Source organism: Mustela lutreola, chromosome 2 (assembly GCF_030435805.1).
Source record: "Mustela lutreola isolate mMusLut2 chromosome 2, mMusLut2.pri, whole genome shotgun sequence".
In the NCBI taxonomy this organism is placed as follows: domain Eukaryota; kingdom Metazoa; phylum Chordata; class Mammalia; order Carnivora; family Mustelidae; genus Mustela; species Mustela lutreola.
The window spans coordinates 116449305-116469502 of record NC_081291.1 but is presented as its reverse complement, the minus strand read 5'-3'; the positions used below and the strand labels follow the sequence as shown (position 1 = coordinate 116469502).

The following is a 20198-nucleotide window of genomic DNA, read 5'->3' as shown; positions in this document are numbered from 1 at the left end:
TTGAAAATAAATAAATTAATTAAAAAAATAAATAAAAGGATAGCTTTCTCTCTCAGGTACCAGTGTGAGTCCGAGCATTCTGATGTGGCCTTATCCTTGAAGGTGTTGGGAGCTTTCCTTAACATTTGGCTTCAGGGTTGCATTAAAGATGGCTGTTGTAGCTCCATCACTGCTCTCCCCCAAGCCCCATCGGCCTTCCCTCCAGGGGGAAGGTGGAAGTGGTGGGTGACCCCGGAGATGGCAAGTATGTGTGTTTCTATGTTTCAAAAAAGAGCTTCTGTGAAACTAGACCAGGCCAGGCACTGACGTTTTCCCTTTCCAGTTCCGTATCACTTAATGTCAGTCTCCCTTGCTTTTAGTTGTTTTGTCTGTTTTTGGTGCTCTTAAGTTTTCATCTTTGCGATACTGAATGAGAAACCATAAGAAGGAATACTGAAGGCTGCTCACTGGCAGCTATTTTTGACTTGGAGGGACATTGTTGTATTAAAACGCTTATTTTACAACTAAGGAGACAGGACTCCAAGAGGCTGGTCTCCAAGGTTATACTGCTCCCGTACAGACGAGCAGGAAGAACATTTCTGGGCCCGGGCTGGCTTTTATGTTCCTGATGAGGACGTGAGACCCCAGTAAAGAAAAGGGAGCTATGGTACCAGATAGAGTCCCAGTCCGTCCCTGCCTCCAGGCCTGCCCTGGGGTAGTGCATATGGGAGAAGTCTTAAATTTCCATTCATCAGCTCCTTAAGGGGAATATAAGGAGGAAATAAAAGGCAGCAGCAACAGTTTACTGTAAACACCCAGGGAATTTGCTAGCAGTGTTGTTAGACATCTGTGGTAGCAGGCCAAAGCAACTTCGACCTTTTCTAGAGCTCCATGTTGGATGGAAAAATAACATCTAGAAGTCTAATTAGAGGGAAAATTTACCAGTTTACCAGGACAAAAAGGATGTTTGGGGCTACTCACCAAGTCTAGGGAGAGCAGTACCTTCAAAAGCACTAGGGGTCATGGGTTTTCAAGGGAATCTGTCCAAGGGAACAGGGAGGGGCTTTTTGAGTGCAGGCTCACGAATAAAACCTTTCTTGTTGACCTAAGGCCCCATTTAACAACTGTCCTTTATTTGCATAAAGTTACATAAGTAGGACTTTCTGGGATGTCAGGATGTCCTCTCAAGACAGGAAGTTGGGGATTCACAGAAGGACCGGATATAAAGTGGGAGTCGTCTGAGCTCAGGCAGATGCGGTGAGCACTCCCTCCGAGTCCAGCGTGGGCGTGAGGCTGTTCTGGCTTACAGTTAGGTGAGGCAGGATTTCGTCCAGCACTTGGGTTCTCAGAAAATGAGGTGAACATCTTTGCTTAGGAAGCAGCCAACGGTCTCCTTCCTGTCTTCTGCCTCTCCGTGTGGCCTCCCCTTCATTTCTGCAACTCTAGGACAGTACCACAGCAGGCCAGGCGTCATCTTAGCACTTCCTTCCCTTTCTCTCCCAATGTTCAGAGACAACAACTTGGCAACGGGGCAGTTTAGGACCTGGAAGGAAACCTCGGATTCTGCCAGCTAGAACAAAGGCCAAGGAATGAAACGGGTGCAGCAGAGCTAAGAGCGCATTTTTGGAGGGTCCTGTGTCTTCTCGCTCTCAGAGATAGCTCCATCCTGACAGACTGGTTCCCAAGCCCTTTATTTAAAGCTCTGCCTTTAACGGTGTGTTGTCTCTGTTCATCTGACAGGGACACCTCTGGCCAGGGCACAGCGCTCAGGTGTAAACCTGGTTGCCAGGAATCCTGTGGCTTTTCTCCAACAGCAACCTGTGGTTTGTCTCTGAGAGCACAGCGGGTTCAAGTCCTAAAGGGGACAGGAGGGTGGGCGGAGCCAGAGGGTCCAGGACTTGTAAGGGCCACAGGAATGGAGTCTGTCCCTGTCCATAGTCATGCCAGGCACAGCAGGGAGAGGACAGCTGGCGGCCATGTGCAGAAACACTAGACGTACAAAGAGCGTCTCAGAAATCAGAGTAAGGAGAAAATCAGGAATGGGGATGGACATGGGTGAAGAACACACTTTAAGTGACTGAGGAGCCCTCAGAGCTTGTTAGAAGGGGAATGAGGCTCCCCAGCAACCCCATCAGCCCCCCTCCGTCTGTCCTTTCTGTGCTATGAACAGTTATCCCAAAAGGCCTGGCTGGCCACTGCTGGCAGTCTAGTGTCACCTGTATATTCCAAAGACTGCTTGGACTTGGAGCATCCGTCTCTGGTAGGCCCCATAGATCTATGAACGCAGGCTCTGACATGCAATGGGCCCATTCCTATCTAACTTTATTCGGACCCATCCGACACATGCACAGGAGTGTCCAGTATGGTACCCCGTCCCCATCTCCAGTCCAAGGCCGGCCCTGCCCTCCTCCGACCTCCTGGAATGGGGCTTTGGCAGTGGGGGTGGTGGTATGTGAGCCCTTCTTCCCTTGAACTGTCAGGTATATTATCCACTCCTCCTTCCCCACATAAAGATCAACTCTCGCCAGGCCAGGCTCAGCGTTCCCTAAAGAGAGGGGCTAGTCTTACCTACCTTGACGTGCAGTCCGTTCATCCCTCCAGTTCGTGGCTGTCAAACTCCGCCACCCCGGGAATCACCCAGAGGGCTTGCTGCAGCTGACTGCGGGGCCCCTCGGGGTCTCTGATTCAAGGTGGGACCCCAAGAATGTGCATTTCCAACATGTTCCCTGGTGATATGGGTGCTGCCAGGTGGGGACTGCACTTGGAACACCACTGACCTAGTTTAGCTTCTCCCTGAAAGCTTCCTGCGGAAGCCCGCCTCCTCCTGGCTCTACGTGCTGCACATTTTCCCTCAGTCCCCCAGAGCAGGACCTCTCCTGACAGGCATGGGCAATGCTTAGTAAAATAAGAGACCACGACACCAGGATCTTGTTAGCTGGATATATTTCAATTTTTTTGTTTTGTTTTGTTTTTGTTTTTGTCACAGAACACTGTTTGCAGTAGAGGAAACTGGCATTGCAGTCTGGTGGTAAATGGCTTGTTCACATAAACCAGTACATGTTCATCCTTTAGCGCAAAAAGCCCTAATGGCGCGTACCCTATTGAAATTCAGGACATCTCCAATATTTTCTCTCTCTGTTTTTCTTTGTCATCTTTTTTTTTTTTTTTAAAATAAACATTTTCAAGGTTTGTCCAAAAGCAGGCCATACAGGTTCTTGGCTAGCGGAAGACAATTCAGAACAGCTGTTGCACACTTGGACTGTCACCTTCTCCAGGCTGGCAGTTGATATCTTATTTTTTTCCAACTCATTTTTATTAAAAAAATAAAAAAATGCTCCAACTATCAGTTTTACAAAATCTCTAAGGGAAACACAAGAGCAAGGTGCTGAGGTAAAAAACACCTGAGGTAGCTTTTTTTGTGTGTTTTTCTCGTTTAAAAAAATCTGTAAATTTAACGCCCTGGGCCAACGACCTTGTGTAAATTGCTATTTTCCTCCACATTTTTTTTTTAAAAGAAAGAAATCATTTCGCTGAATATGGATGGCTTATACACCAAAATGTAAAAAGACAAAATACATTCTTTCTTTGTGGAATTTTTCTTTGTTTGGTTGGTTGGTTTGATGGGTTCCTGTTTTCTTCTTCCAAAATGCTAGGACAAGTACCATTGACTCTTGTTCTTTTGAGTAACCAAGTGTAAGTTGAGGCTGGTTTGTGTGTTTCGCTTTTGTTCCTTTTGTGTGATGTGATACTCAGAGCACTGCTTTGCCTGGGGGGTGCGCAGATACTGGGAATTGAGACAGAGGGGTGAGGGAATGAAAAAGAATGGGGATGGAGAAGGAGGGGAGGGAGAGAAGGTAGGGGAGAGATAAACAGAGAGAGACAGAGAATTATATAGCAGTATGCAAAAAACCAGTTTAAAACCTGTGAAGCAAAGAGAAATGGGTGTGTGAGCTAGACAAGGGATGAAGAGAGACAGAGTTTCCTCTTCAGAGAGACGGTATCCCTTCTGTTGACATACACAGGTGATCCAGAACTGCTGAGTGTCCTTTCGAGATTTCCCGCGGGTGGATTTTATCTGGGTGGTCTCGAAGCTCCTTCACTAAACCATTAGACCTCCCAAAGAACGACTTTATTCTTTAAAGTCTAGAAAAGCCTGCTTTCTCTTTAAAAAGAAAAAAAAAATTAATAATTGATTAAAACTTGGAGTTAGTTGAGTTATTTGATATATTATTTCTAAAATATATTAACGCTGCAGGCCCCCTGTGCAACCCACAGGCCACATATCTTAACATCTTTCCCCTTCTAATATGTACACACATGTACAGAGACAATTTCCACAAAAAGAAAAGGGTGTGAATTTTGCTTTGCTTTGAACATGTTCACCTATGTTAGTTCAACTAAAAGGGATAGCGCGGTGGGAGTTAGGAGAGATCCGAGTGGATGGTTGCAGTGGCTGGCTGGGAAGCCTGCAGAGGCCCCGGGGGAGGGGGGGGAGGCAGGAGGCCGGGCAGGGCCCCCCGGGCTGACCTCCCTCCTCCCTCCTGGCCCCTGGGATTCTCAGGGCGCCTCCGCAGACTTCTCATTCCTCAGGATGGTCTTTGGTTTGCTCCCGAGCTGGCTGGCTGTGTTTGGTCTCATTCTGTCAGGTGTTGGAAGGGCTACATTCATCCGTTGTTTTGCTGGTGCCTGTGGGGGCCTCACTTGCTGCGCTGTGAGGCGACTCCCTGAGGATATTTCTGCTCCTGCTGCTTCACCTGTTGTACAATTTCCCTGATCTTGCGCTGTGCGGTCTGCAGCAGGGGAGAGGAGGGGACAGGGGAGAAAAAGGAACCCGGTTCTGAGGACAAGCAGTGGGGGTGGGAGGCTGGGGCTGGGACGTGGGGAAAGCAAGTGGGAAGCTCAGGAGAGTGTCATCGACCTGCTGAGGCCCTCACTCCGGGTGGGGGTGGAGGGCTTTTCCTCAAGTAAAGTGGAGGGTTTCCCCCACCCTTCCCCAAGGCCACTGGGTGCAGAATGAGGAGGTGGGGTGCCAGAAACTTCCAGGTACTTGGTGGACGGAAAGGCCGGGAAGCAGAAGTAGGGAACCAGTGCCGAGGGGGCCTTGTGGAGTTCAGATAGCATCCCTTGCCCACTGTACACACTGCGGCTTTCAGGGATGCCCCACCCGCCTTTCTGGAGCCCCTAGGAAGAACATGAGTGTGATGGCGGGAAAGACGGACAGGAAATGGGATGGGGAGGAAGTGAGAAACTGGCCCAGACACTCTACCCTGTACAACTAGAGAAAACACATGAGCCCAAGCCTGCCACCCCTACCCACCCGCCCCCACCCTGCACCGGTGCACCAGGGCCAGGAGGAGCTGGGAGCAAGAGCAGCAGAGTGGGCCAAGCTGGGGCTCTGATGGGGGAAGGGGCGGGGCTTTGGGCACAGGCTCAGCTCTGGGAGAGCAGGCTCTGCTCAGACAAAGCTGCTGGTAAGCTTAGCCCACCCTCACTTGTTTGGGGCAAGGACGGGGACTGCTCCGTCCCCAAACCCAACACACAGAGAGCATCGAGAAGAACCAGGCCACGTGATGCAGAGTCACTGGTCCTTCTGTATGGAAGACAGAAGGTCCTGGGCCCTGTCGGGGGATGTGACGCTGAGGTGGAGAAGGACGGCAGAGGAAGGGAGGGCTCCTGCAATGAGCACATTCAACCCTTGTTCAACCCAGTGAGATTCTGGCACCCACGTGGGTTCCAAGTCTGACTGGGGAAACCCGAGGGTGGGTCCCTGCCTGGTATGTGCTTCCCAACAGGGGAAGGCTGTGACTGAGGCCTCCGTAGGCGGCAAAGGAAGGGGGTATCTTATGCTCTAGCATTTCAGGGGGCTGGAGATGTGCTCGGCTTGACTTCAAAGTGCTAGGCTCTTCCTCAAACTCCTCCAGCATGCCTGGGGAGAGCTGTGAGGAGAGGGTGTGGAGCAACTTCCCCTGCCCTGCAGGTAGTCCCTGAAGAGCCAGGGGAAGGTTCCATCTGTGTGTGGGGTTCGGGGAGCAGGGCGTGGGGTGTGTGCAGGGCCTGTGGTCACCAGACAGGCCAACAGCTTAGAGAAGTGGCTGAAAAATGGCTGGCAGGAGAGACCAGACCCTCACGGCACAGGTACCTGGCTAGCAAAGAAATGCCCAATAATTCTGACGATCACTTCCTCATTTTCATCTGGCGTTTGGTCACGAGGCACGATGACTTCTGCACTGGTTAAGTTCTGCAGTTCATTCACCTGGGAAGGGAGAGAATGGGTTCAGGAGGAAGTGGGAGAGGAGAGTGCTGGAGGGAAGGTTGGTTGGAGGCTCCTCTCCTTTCCTTCAGCCTAGGACGTGTCTGAGGCTTCCTAGCCCCTGGTCACACAGGGCCACCTTTGTTTGAGCCCTGGAAACTCACTGGGTGGCCCAGGGAGGGTCCAGCCCCCAACTGGAGCTCCTTCTGGGGCTGAATTCTTACTCTGGAATTCCCTTCAATGCAGGCTTCTGCGCATGCTCCCAGTGACCCAGGCTCCCCCGTCATCCAGGAAGGAACACCCCTCCTGGACATGCTCTCCTGGGTGTCAGTCATCAGCCAATATCCACCCCCCACCCCCCGACCTCAGTCTCTCAGACTTTTTGGCTAAGATCAAGTGCAAAATAAACTTTCTAATCACGCATTGCTCTGAGCCTGGCTCTTCATTTTCATCCCTGCCTCTGCCCTTCCTTCCACTTCTTCTACCTTTGGGTCATCACCTTATCTCCCTGCTGCTTATCTCTAGTTCCGTGTTGGCCTCCCTCCGAGAAGCCTCCAGCTGGTGCTGCTCCCCCATCACCTGTGGCCCACTTCTGCTCTCTGGGGCTGCTCTCCAGCCTCAACAAGCCTACACTACGTGGGGGCTCAGCCTGGGCCCCGGCCCCCAGGGTGCTGAACACATAGGTGGGGCCACCAAGTGCTCCCTGGACAGCGGACAGCCGGGGGGTGGGGTGCACAGAATTCAGTGACTGGTTCCCAAATGACCATACACGGGATCCAAGGGCTCAGGATGTGAATCCCCCGTGGGCCATTAGCTCTCCTGAGTACTGCAGTCTAGCTTGTCTAGAGCCCATGTGTGCACCCTCGGATGCTGATCACATTCCTAGATGTGGGGATGATCTGTAAGCCTTTTGGCTTTCTGTTTTTGTACAGAGGTGACTCATTATACCCAGAACTTGGCTTTGAGTGCTTAGCAAGAGTTTCTGTGTAAAGAAAACAGCAGGCACCTGCAGGCACACACACACAGGACTCCAGAGATACCCCGAATTCCTGCCACTCAACAGGCCACTCTGGTAGTGTGCACAGGCTCTACGAGAACTTCTTGGGGGTCAGAGCCCTGCCATGTAGGTAAGTCATGTTCTAGAACACACCTGTGTCTGGTGGACTCTATGCTCATTCCTACAAGCTTCACAGATCATTCTCTGGCACTTTTGCAAATTCTTTGTGCTACTGCCACCTTCAGGTTGAAAACTTTTAATTTTTTTTTTTTTTTTAAGTATTTCCTCCTCACCCACCACCTGATGGCTAAACTAGCTCCCCAGACACAGATGGGAAAGTTGGGGAAATAGCCAGGACACAGAATCTGCCAGTGGGAGAGTTTGAAATGTCAGAGGAGAGTGAGGACAACCAACCCTGCCCGCCTCTGAGCGTGACTTTAGAGAAGACAACCGTCAGCCAAGTGGGTATCCTCTGAATGGATTCTGTTCCCTAGTACTTTCCTGCTGCTATATGTGGGTTTAAAGGGGGCAGGAGGCAGCCTCCTGGTCTTAAGTCAGGATCTTCATTTTCCAGCATGTGGCTGAGATGCTGGGTTTCTGCGTACAGAACCCTGATGGTTTTGGTGGCCTGGCTCAGCTCCCAGGACTTGGGGCCCTCAGCCCCAGAGTAATGTCCCTGAAGAGCCGACAGAGGTCTGAGGAAGTCAGGTGAGGCTGGGCAGGGAATGAGCCAGGAGACGAAGCCAGCTCGCTGCACACTTACGGTTTTGCCGCCCTTGCCAATCACCCGGCCAGCTGTAGAAGAGGGCACTCTGATGTGGGCTTCCAGCTTCACCTCTTCTTTGGGGTTAAAGAAGTTTTCTTCTTTCAGTTTCCCAAAGATCCGCCCTTGGGCCTGAGAGAGCAAGAGGGATGGGTGACTCTCGGCTGCCAGAAATGGCCAGCCTGGGCCTGATGCTCCCCTAGCCCCAAACACCACAGGGCTGGACTCAGGGCAGCTGTGAGCCTGTGTCACTCCTCCAGAGACCCAGCAGGGCGCTGCTCTGGCCACACTGCAGGACCGCACATGACTGCCCCCGCTAGGAAGCGCTGGGTGTGGGGTTGGGGTTGGGGCGACCCAGTCTGAGTTCCATTGCTGCCCTAGTGCCCACAGCCCGGTGCGGGACATTCCTTACTCCCTCCCCCTACACAGTAAATCTTCAAGTCACTGAAGGCTGGAGGCAAGGCGGCTGGGGACGCAACTGCTTGCTGATGTCTTAGCTCCAGAGCCAGTGCAGCTAGGAGCGTATGTACGCTTCTTTTAAACTGAAAAACTGAGATATTGCTTATATAACCTAATATTCATCATTTAAAGTGTCCACTCCATGAGTTTCGGTGTATCCACTACATCAGGCAACCGTTCCCACTACCCAGGACACGTCCACGCCAGCAGGCAGCTGCTGCCCTACTGTCTGTCCCTGTGGATGGGCCTTTTCCCGACATTTCAGATGAGGGGACTCCTATAACACGTGGGCTTGTGCTTCCGTCTTCTTTCGCCGCACGCGGGGGTCTTCTAGGCTCACCCACGCTGTGGCACACATCAGAATTTCGTTTTTTATGGCTAATGTCCTACTAAGTGGATATACCAAGTTTTGTTTATCCGCTCAGGAGTCAAGGGGTTACTGTTTTCAAATGTTTCCACATGAGTTAATGTTTGTTCTCAGATCTAAATATTTTTAATGATAAGGACTATATTTTCATAAATACACTTGTGACTTTCAGAAAACTCAACTTATAAATTTCCTCGGGGAGAAAAAAGGGCCAAAACAAAATGCACCCCCCACCCAACAACTCCCAACAAACTTCTGCGTCCCCTTACACCCATGGCTTTTGCCCCCAGGGCCGGAAGGGTGTAAGTGACTCAGTTAGTCTGAAATCCCCTGTCCTCAGAACCATGGCTCAGGGGTCAAAGGCACCCCAGAGTGGGTGCCATCTGAATTGGGTCCCCACAATCTACTTTTCCATGGAAGAGTAGGGAAGGAGGGCTCCAAGCAGAGGGGAAAGCTGGGGGTAGGCAAGACAGGCTAAGTCTGAGAGGAGTGAGCAGCAGCAGGAAGGCCAGTGGAGACAAGCCAGAGACAGTCTTACACATGCCTCTGAGGTGGCTGCCACCTGCTTAAGGCCCTTGGCTACTGCAGGCTGAGGGGACCCTTGGCACTGACCTTGAACTGGGCTTCAGGTGGGCCGGTGATGATGACCATCCTTTCGCTGACGTCTGGGCCTTCTGCCGGGGCAATCTGCAGTTTACAAGCAAGAGGAAAATGCTGTTGCCAGGCTGTGCTCCCCAGGCCCCTCTCTCGTCTGCGTGAGTGGTACGCACACTAGCAAGGGACTGCTACTGCCTTTGCACCTGCTGTTTCCTCTCTGGGAAGCACGGCCGGCAGGGGGTGGAGGGGGCTGGGTAGTGGGAGGGCTAGGGCCAGCTCATCCATGGCACGCGAACTGCGTGTGACAGCTCCAGAGCAGGGGTTGAGGACACTCTGATCCCAGTGTCTGCTCTGCAAATCCCTCCCCTCCCCGGACTCTGTTTCCTCATCTGAAATCTGGAGGTGAACCCCGGCAAGCTCAATTCCTCCACTGGCTCTCACCGTTTGTGAGTTGGAGTCCTCTCATAACACATCTTAAATGACAGACCAGGCAAGCACTTTTTGTTAGATCCGCATTACTGGCTCTTCTCTGCATAGCCTATCTTGTTCCAAAAACCATTAAGGTAGCTTTGGAAAGTAATACAGTGTAGCAAAACTAAAGGTAAAGTAAAACGAGTGAAAAGTACACCAGACATTGAGAAATGAGCCAGGAGCGAGGTCAGCACACGAATGCGCCTCATGCCATCCGTGTACCTGCCTCAGGTGGGCCGCAGACTCAGTTGCAAGCTTACCAAGAGCAAAGTAAAAAAAAAAAAATAAATAAAATAAACCTCATTTACAGGGTCACAGTGTTCCTAAAACCAAAGAAGCAGTGGCTCAGGAGACGTCCCATCCAGAGCCGGAGCCTGGAGAAGGAGTTGTTCACAGTGGATGTAATTCACCACGATCTGCGGCGCCTCTGATGTGGGATCCCCGGGAAGACACTGACCTCCACCTCCGCCGTGGCCAAGGCCAGGCTGCATCTGCTGAATCCGTGAGCCTCAGGGCGCTCAGCTCTACAGGGACAATGCGTCCAAGGTGTGCTCTGACCTGTGTCTGGCTCTGGGATCAGAGCATCTTCAAAGAGGGCTGTGATTGACACTCTGTGACACGAGGATGAACACGAGGCCCAGGGTCTCCAAGCCCCACGCTCCTCGGAAGGACTTGCTCTCGTGTGGGCAGACAACCTGCTAGCTCCGGCGGCACAAGGGCAGCAGCCGCAGCCGAAAAGCAAAGATCACATGTCCCCAGGGGACTGGAGCCCGCCAGCAGGCCCCACACAGGCGGGCCCCCGAGACCACTGGTGGGAACACCTGCCTCTACTTCTCGATCCACAGTTGGTATTAAGTCTGGTCCTTATCTCAAAGAGGAAACAAGTGAGACAGGAGCATGGACACGGTGGGTCCCGGCTCTTACCCACCCAAATTGGGAAGGGCTGCCAGGCCAATTCACACTTCCTGCTGACCAAAACTGGTCTGCCGTCGCTGTCCGCCTCCCAGGGACTCCCGGATGCCTGTCTCTGATTTGGAAGCAAACAGGCCATCTCTCCACTGATTCCACCATCCAGACCTGAAGTCTCAGAGCTACTCGTGGGCTCCTACGGTTCTGCAATGACATTCACTGGCAAACTCCTGTGACGGCGCTGGGAAGGAGGATGCCCTCTTATGACTGAAGCAAAAGGGACCCAGAGGTGAGGTGCCTGCCCAGATCCCAGGGTGAGCAGGGCCCAACACAAGGCTCAGGAGGTCTGTGTGGCATTCTGCAGGGGAGGCGAGCAACGGGAGCCCAGCATCAAAGCCTCTCTAGGTTGCCCACTCCCTGCTGGCACATAGCTCCCACAGGGAGTGCACAGCTCTCTCCCTGCCTCCGTGCAGCCACGGAGGACTGGCAGAGCAGGAAGGGGCGATGGTTTGTTCTTTGGTACGATATGCTCTGTTTTGCTTCAGAGAAAATGCGTTCAGAGTCCTGCTGAACAAAATCCAGACTGATTTTTTAAAAGTGGGAAATCTCTCCCACAAAGAATTGGCTTGCCTGGTTTTCTCTCTGTCTCTGCTATGGGGAGAGGCCGCTCCAAGGAGGAGCGGGGCGCTGGGGAAGCAGCCTGCTGGTGCAGCAGCAGGGACGACTGCAGAGCCCATTGTGCCCCCTGGTTCTGCCCTGCGGTCTCCGCCCATCACAGAGGTCATGGACAATGTGACACACAGTCATTTAGCCTTCCCAGGATGGGGAAGGGTGCTGGGCACGCCGTGGGGCAACGCCCAACAGAGTGCTGCTCTCTCTCCTACTTTCCCTGAGGCCTGCAGGGCATGGTTCTGGTGGAGCACCCGGGCTGCTGCGGTAGAAAAAACACTGGACCAGAACTGGGTCACCCGGTCAAACATCAGTTCTCACATTTTTTTTGCCTTTGCGGTCTTCAACAGTTGGTGCAAGGCCCTGGGCCCAGTTCCTTATGGTCATCAGTAAGTGGAGTTACTGCCGCAGTGGGCCCCAGCAGGTGCTCAGTATCCTCGAGGTCAGCACTGCCAATGGGCTCCAGCTGGTCCGGCCGCTGGTATGCCTCCACCTGGCCCCGGAGCCTCCCAAAGTCCCACTCTTCTTGAAGGACGGCGGCGGGGTGTGTGTGTGTGTGTGACGTCATCCCTCAAGTCCCCTGTGGTTGAAATCCTCTTGTGCTGGCTCCACGGCCTCTCAGGCCCCAGGACTGGATACCAGGAAGGGTCCCAGGGACAGCCAGCCCTGTGGGTTTTCCTGCTGTACCTGTCCCGCCACAGCTGTCCGTCGTGGGCTGGGGTCCCCTGGCAACAAGGCTGCTGGGAGCACCCTGCCTGTCACTGGGTGCGGCGCTGCGGGCCGCCGCACCTCAGGGCTCCCACCGGGTCTCCGTGCTTTGCAGGTAACAGGGGAAATGCTTTACCTACGTGATACTCTCTGATGGTCTCATGGCAGTCCTTGGCTCAGAACGTTTTGGTTTTGCCTTTTCTGCAGCACACTTGCTGTGGGAGAAATTCCAGCTCTTCTTGAGGAGAAAGTGCAAGCATTCTTTCTCTCCAAGTCATGAGACTTCTCGTTTGGAATTCCGGGTTGTCCCATGGTAGCAAATTACTTTACGTAACAACGGAAACTCTGTTTTCAAAAGTGTTTCATGAGGCTTGGGACGTGCTCAGCATTCTGCCTGTGAGTCAGAGCCGATAGCCGGGCTTGGAGCAGGACCAGGGTCGAAGAATCCTTCCCTTTCAGCTCCTGGGGCGCTTCTTCACAGGGCGCTCGAGAGGGCAGGATATGGGCATGGCACTGCCACTGCCAGGCCGGCACTCACGACCCTTCCCAGAAATCAAGGGGCCTTCCGTCCTGAGCTGTTGCATTCGGTCCCAGGGCTGCCCACCCGGCTGTGTCCCCAGCTCTGGTTATCTACAGCATTAGTGCTTTCCAAAGAGTGTTTCACACAAACTTTTCTTGAGGGTCAAGGATGTGTGAAGCAGAGGCTAATTAAAGTGTCAAAGCTTTGATAAGGGCGAAGGTGTGAGTGACGCTCTACTGGCAGCTGCCCCTTGGCTCTCAGCCCTCAGCTGGTCTTTGCTTTATGTTCTTGAGAAAAGGGCTGTGTTAGCCCAAAGAGGACCCAGTTGGCTTAGGTGGTGCTAATATTTTTTCTAATTCAGTTATCAGTTGAATAAGAAGGGAATGGATGGGAGAGGTAAACAGGAAAGCCAATGGGATTAATCCTGGAGGCAAAGTTGCCAGACCCCATGGGCCCCTGTCCCTGGCATCAGCACTGGCCAGGAGCCTCAGAAGGAACAAGGAACATGGGGTGGGGGCTGGTGATGGAAGAGGGTGGCCGTCGAGAGCAGCTTTACCTTGATGGAGGCCCCAGCAAACCTGGCCAGCTGTTTAATGTGCGCCCCCTTCTTCCCGATGATGGCACCTACAGCCTGGGTTGGGATGAAGAGATTCACGGTCTCCTGCTCTGGATACTGGAAGGGCAACACAAGACGAGACATCATTCCCACTGGGATGGCTCCTTCAGGCATTCAGCAGCTACCGAGCATCTACCACAAGCCATCTGCTGTGAAGGCCCCAATGCCCAAGGAATTGGCCAAAATGGCGCCCGGGGCTCTCTGCGGTCTAGGGCTCTGTGGGCGTGAGGCCTATGGAATGAACCTAACCACAGTGCGCCTGAGTGACAGTCAAAATGGAAGTCCTCTTGAGCAGCTCAGACGCTGCTGACAGAAAGCAGTCTGCTCACAGGTTTTTTCGTCACATACAAATGGGATGTGCACTGCTCCTGTGTCTTTACCCAAGAAATTAAGACCGTGACTAAATACAGCTGGCCTGAGCACGGGGTCCTGAGGCCCTCTGTTAGAAGGAGTGGGAAACCACTCAGCATCTGGGAGCCACAGCAGTATTTTCATGAGCATGGCATCGTGTTCAAAAGAAGATAAGTAAACCCACCCTGCCCAGGCTGTGTGCTGATAGCCCAGAGAGCCATGGGTCAAGACCACCAGGGGTCCCTGCTCTAAGGGTCCTTGCCAAAGACATGACTCCCTGTGTCACACTTTGTTCAAAGACGTTTGGAAACTCTGTTCTTGGGCTCAACACCGCCTCCTGACCTCCCTCCTGATCATTCACACGTATAGTCTGCCACCCACGGCTGTGCAGCCTCTGCAGGACTGCTGGAAAGGACAGCACCAGCACTTTGAGGAACCTTTAGGGCCCAGATGCTAGTTTGGTGTGCTCCTGCCCCGTGATGGGTCACTCCTAGGGTGACTGGGAAGCACAGGGCCCAGCACTCACACTGAGAGCATTTGCTGATCAGTTGGCCAAGGACTCTGCAGTGCCCGCCACAGGACAGGGAAGAATGTCAGACGGGGCTGACCCGAGGGGACACTTACGGAGTGGTGATGCGGGAACGGGCCAAACTGGTGAGGGGGATACAAGCTGGAGAAGTATCCGGAGTGGGTCTGCAGCATGAAAGAAACAGTTGGTCAGTCAGCACGTGCCCACCAGGACATGCCCCACTCTCAGGGAGGCGAGATTCCCACACATGGCACAGACTCCTTGCACCATCACCTGGCCCCGCTGTCACTTCTGCATCTGTCCCCTGGCTCAGATTTCTGCTGCACTTTTCCTGCTGGAGCACTGAATGTCAGGCTGAATTTATGATGGCTCAGCTGTGCCACGCATTAGGCCCCTAGGAACTTACCGCCGTGGGGGAGAGGGTGCACACACACTCCTTTAACCTGCTCTCCCTCAGACAGGCAGGCCCTGTGGCTGCTATTTTTTGGAAAGCCACGGACTGGGGGCTACAAGGCATAGAGATGGCGGCTTAGTATCTGGAGTTATGCTTTCCCACCAAATGTGCTCCTGGGAAGCTGGGTCCGTGAGCTCCCTCAGAGAATTTCAGAAGGAATGACGAGATTCAGAATGAAGGAAATGAGAAAGGGGCTGGGAGAGGAGGGAAAGAAAATGAGTGAATAAATAGTACTGAGAGAGTGTGTGGGGGGGTGGGGTACAGGAAGGTAGATATGGACAGAAAACAACAGAACTATTAGGAAAGTAGGATTTAAAAAGTAGCTGCTACTTACTGACTGCCTGCTGTGTAGTAGACATTATGCTGAATACTTTGCTCATAGACTCTTAATCCTCACAATAGCCACCAGAGATAGGAAGAGGTCTGATTTCATATATTCGTATGGGCAGGATGCTGACAGAATTAGCACAGTCCAGTTAGCGGTGGCTTACGTAAATAAGGCCACATAAACACAGGCATGCCTGTTACAGGAAGGGAGGTTACCACGAAGCCAATGTCTGTGGGCCTGCCTTGCAGGATGACCTCCTAGGTTTCCGACACTAGTCAGACATGAAAGAGACTTTGAGTCCAGGGCCCAGCTTTCATCTGAGGGCCCCTGAACAAATCTCATGGCGTTCTTCGTCCCCCAGATCTCCACTGCACTCTTAACTCCAAATCACAACTTTGCCTTACCACTCACTAGGCAAAATGAAACAGTCCCCCCTTTCTGAGCTTGGAGAGTGGACTTCTGGCCTCGGGGAGGGGATTGGAGAGCAGATGTGGACACCAGGGAAGCTTCCCCCAGGGGATGCCCTAGGTGTCCACAGAGTTCTGCTCAGGGAAGCTTTGCGGGCTGTATAGGGAGGGCAAACTCTCAGGCCTTGGAAAGAGGCTGCAGTGATACCTTACATCCACAAGAGTGTGCTCTGAGACCAGATTCTCCTGGCACTCTCCACATCGGACAGAAAGTCCAGGGAAGAAGGCTTTCTGGGTCTTGCCTCTTCCTCAAAGAGCAGTCTGCTCCAGACCCTTTGCACAGGTGCCTGTCCAGAGCCATGCAGGGTGAGGGGAGAATTCCTGTGGCTTTCAAAGCGCTGCCTTGGGGAAAGGATGCTTCCCTTCCTCTTGCAGGAGGCCTCAAGCAGCAACGATTCCCTTCAACTGATATTTGCCTTTTCCCAAAATTCACGAGACCCAGAGTAGACCAGCCACAGTGTGGCTCCTATTCTGGGTTCAAATAGGCCTAACATAAACACTGTATCCAATGTAGATCTACCCCTTGCGTTAGGGGAGAGAATTAGCTGTAAAAGGGTAAGAAGGACGAATTCCCCACTCTCCTTGTATTCATGAGTTATTAGCAGGAAAACTGTTAGGCGGGGGGGACCCTAGACTCAGCAGCCAGGAGCTCGTTTTTAGCGGAGCTCCTGGCTTTACGCACAGAAGTCGGTTTTTGGAGTCTGAATAGTCCCGAGACCAGAGTCTGAATCACCAACTCTACACAAGCTGGAATAATTTACCCAACCCTTCTGAGCCTCATCCACAAAGAGACTAAAAAAGCATCACCTAGATCTCCTAGAAATTAGATCTTCCAATATTGTTGCGAGGGTTCGTTTGATGATATCCTTCAGATATCATGAGAAAGACATCTGAGCACCTAACCGCCTACAAAGTAGTGTTCTAGGTGCTGGGGACACAGCCATTAAGACAGAGTGGCCACTGCCACCACTGACGTTCTATGGGGGAGGCAGACAAGTGTGAAAGAAGGGAACAAACAGGACAGTGTGCAGAAGGGAAGCGGCGGAGCCGAGGGGTGCGAGGGCAGCCTTGGGAGGCTCCAGGGAGACCCCTGCAGGAGGGGGTCTCTGAGCTGGGACCCATGGAGACCACAGCACCCGATGCAAGGCCCTGGGGAGGGAGCTGTCTAAGTACGGCTCTTAGAGGTGCTGAGCTAGGAAAGGGGTTGGACTTTTGAAAAACAGAAAAGTAAGGGATGGGATGGTAAAAACAAGTAAGAGTATGGCTGCAAACAATGGAGAGGTGGGTCGTCAGAGATCAGGCAGGGTCTTGCAGGCCTTGGTGCCAAGGTGCGTTAGGCCCTAGGTACAACGGATGCCCCCGAAGGATGCTACCTAGCATTCAGAGGTCACAGGAATGAACAGTCTGTCACTGGCTACTATATAGGCTGAATGAGGGGTGTTCTGTGAGCACGGTTTATAATGAAATGCATGGCTCAGAGCTCATTCTGTTTCCCATCCTCCCAAGCTTAAATGGAATCTACAATCTCAAACATAAGGAGGTTTTTAAAACATCTTTGTCACAATGATCAGAGAAATGATCCACTGATGACCTGAATCCATGTTCTCTCTCCTGGGAAAGCAGACTGTAGCCATCAGGTAAACCAAGGGCCCAAGAAGGCGGCAGCAGGTACGGAACCCCACCCCCGACTCAGCAGCTGGCCTCACTGTCTCAGTTTAAGAATTCCCACTTATTTTACAAAGGAGAAGTTACTTTACTTTTGAGTATTTGAGAAGCATCATGACACTGGGGAGGGGGCGAGGGATGTCATAGGAAAGGTGACCTGTGCCAAGCGTGCCCCAACTCCCTGCCAACAGAGGTAGCAAGGGGAGGGTGGGGTCACTATTACCCACTGGTTCATGTTACACTCTCCATTTAAGGGAAACTGGCTGCTTGACCATGCTGGGGTGTGAGTAGAGGAGTACATATCAAGTGCACTTGTAAAAACTAAAAGGGAATTACAAATAGTTGGACCTATTTGTAGAACTATTACAAATAGTTCTTCCTCCTGGAAGAACTGTGGCACCCTTCGTTCCAAGCTGCCGTGTATGACCAGTATCATGATGCCAGATTTAAGTAACACACTGAAGCATGAAGAAATTGGGGGGCAGGAAGAGGGAGGGGTAGGAAATGGGTAGGGGACAGGGCGGCGGTCAGGCACATGGGTCATGTTCACATACTGAAACAGCTTTAGTGAAGACAGAATGATGTCACATTGCAAAGACAGTAGATGCTCTCCCAAGGACCAGGGAGACTGGCAGGGGTGTGGGGGTGGGGCAGTGGACTTGGGCAGAGCTCTCCAAGATTCTGAAGGTTCGCCATTTTATCCCAGCTTTCGAAGGGCTTCCCTGCAATGGCTGCTTACCCACCTCTGTGTTCTCATGGGACAACCTCAGGAACTGACGGAAACTAGAAATTGATAAGCTAGCCAGAGGCAGAGCCAAGATCTGAGCACAGATCTGCGTCTGATGCTGCAGCCCAAGGTCTCAACCACTATACCCAAGGCTGCCCCAACCTAAAACACTGCGAATTCATGAGTTCAGGGAGGCCCGTGGCACATGGTATGGAAAAACTCCCCTAAGAATTCTAGTATGCCCTCTGTTGAGTTTATTTAAATATATGAATAGACAATTAAAATTCATTAGACAATATATAGAGAATCGGTGACATGAAAGAGGGAAGAAAAGCTGAGCAAGACAAACAAATGACCCCAGTGAATTAATGCATGAAAGAGAAAGAGCTTTTTTTTTTTAAAGTGTCTGATTTCTTTTTTTTCCTCTTTCTTTCTTTCTTTCTTTTTTTTTTTTTTTTAAAGATTTTACTTATTTGACAGAAAGGGCGCACACACACATAGGAGCACAGGCAGGGGGAGCAGGAGAGGGAGAAGCAGGCTCCCTGTTCAGTGTGGGCTTGATCCCAGGACCCTGGGATCATGACCTGAGCAGAAGGCAGACTGTGGCACCCTGGTGTCCTTTGATTTGACTTCTTAATTAGATTCAAGATGACAGTTCAGTCACAGGTAAGTAACTGCTATGAGAAAAAAAGGAGGGGCCTACATTGATCTTGGAAAGTAAACACTCAACATGAGCTGTGAGCTGTACGTAACAGCAGAAAAGACCCTCCTGCAAAGCCCATCAGTGCCCCCTGGAAGATTAACCGACACAAAACAAAAAGAAAGAACCAGACATGAGGATAAAGATGTATGAGCCAGGGGCACCTGGGTGGCTCAGTGGGTTAAAGCCTCTGCCTTCGGCTCGGGTTGTGGTCCCGGGGTCCTGGGATCGAGCCCCACATCGGGCTCTCTGCTCGGCAAGGATCCTGCTTCCTCCTCTCTCTCTGCCTGCCTCTCTGCCTACTTGTGATTTCTGTCTGTCAAATGAATAAATAAAATCTTAAAAAAAAATGTATGAGCCATAAAGTGGGAGTTCCAAAAGGAGCAAATGAAGTGGAGGGAGGGACAGTAATACTACCATTAAGTACAGAAGCAAAATATTTTCCTGAACCAAAGAAAAACCTGAATCCTGAGATCAAAAGGCTAAGATTCAGATTTCTGTATTCTAAGGGGGAAAGCAGAAATACTTAAAAAAAAAGGGGGGGGGGCAAAAACCCTAGAAGGAGAAAAAGCTATCTGCAAAATAAGGAGAATCAGGCTGGTTAGCACACAAATCTGAAAAACAAAATACTGAAAGTACTGTTTTTAGAGTTCTAAAGGTACTAGGACTCTAGAATCTCTAGACAGCCTGTTGAAATTTCATTCATGTATGAGGGGGGAAAAGGGCATTTTCAGATCTAGAAAGTTTAGAAGTTATGCTACTTATGCACTATTCCTGAAAAAAGGTTGTTTAAACAAGTATTCCTGACAAATTAACAAAAAAGCCCCAAGTAACTAAAAAAATGAGAGCATATGGAGCATAAGAAACCATCTGCAGTGAGCGAAGCAATCCGTTATACAGTTAATTCTAAACCGCAGATGATGAGGCTGTGTATTCATTCACTAAGAAAGAAAGTTTAATAATCTCTAATGAAATTGCAGATTATTTCTAGAGTGAACTGACCAAAACACATTAAACAAACTTTGTTACAATAAAGAATTTGACAAAACCATCACCACAGTGGGAGACCAGCAAACTTCTCCCATCACGTATTAAATCATACAGATAAAAATAAGTATATAGAGGACATGAACCGCCAATGAGAAGCTTGTTTTCATAGCTATAAACACAACTCTGAGCCCATCAGAGAAGGGACATCTTTCTAAATGCTCATGAATTCGAAAACTGATCATGAGTGAGTGAGGTAAGGGCCACAAAAATCAGAAATGTTCTGATGACACTGTCTGAATACAAAGTACAGGAAACAAATGCAAGATAACAAAAAATAAACCATTAACTACTTACAAGTTTAAAATAGATAAAGCCCTAGCAAATTTGATTAAGAAAACAGAGAGGAGCTCTGGCTGGCTCAGACCCTAGAACACGAGGCTCTAGACCTTGAAGTCATGAGTTCAAGTCCCATGTTGGGGTCAGTGTTCACTTAAAAAAAAAACAAAAACAAAAACAAAACTTATAAAAGAAAAAAAGAAGGAAAGCACAAATATACGATGCGAGGAATTACAAGAGTACGCAAGTTTGGGGATTTAAAAGTCCAAGAGTCCACTCTGTACAGGTTATGCCAACACATATGAAAATCAGATGAAATGAATATTTTTACGGGAAAATAAAAATC

The 20198-nt window shown here is 51.0% G+C and overlaps 1 protein-coding gene across 7 annotated transcripts in view; it reads right to left on the bottom strand.

Moving 5' to 3' along the window:
• Positions 1-2905: 2905 nt before the first annotated feature.
• The window catches only part of IGF2BP2 (insulin like growth factor 2 mRNA binding protein 2), a 171737-nt gene continuing 154444 nt past the window's right edge, over positions 2906-20198 (bottom strand). For 4 of the 7 annotated variants that reach the window (XM_059163214.1, XM_059163217.1, XM_059163215.1 and 1 more), the window contains 6 exons: positions 14281-14349; positions 13246-13362; positions 9428-9502; positions 7990-8121; positions 6119-6232; positions 2906-4769 (listed from right to left, as the gene is read on the bottom strand). In XM_059163214.1, coding sequence (XP_059019197.1) covers positions 4677-4769; positions 6119-6232; positions 7990-8121; positions 9428-9502; positions 13246-13362; positions 14281-14349 — 600 coding nt within the window. In that variant the 3' untranslated portion in view covers positions 2906-4676. The remainder of the gene's footprint in view (positions 4770-6118; positions 6233-7989; positions 8122-9427; positions 9503-13245; positions 13363-14280; positions 14350-20198) is intronic. The other 3 variants (XM_059163212.1, XM_059163216.1, XM_059163213.1) reach the window with 1 other exon arrangement.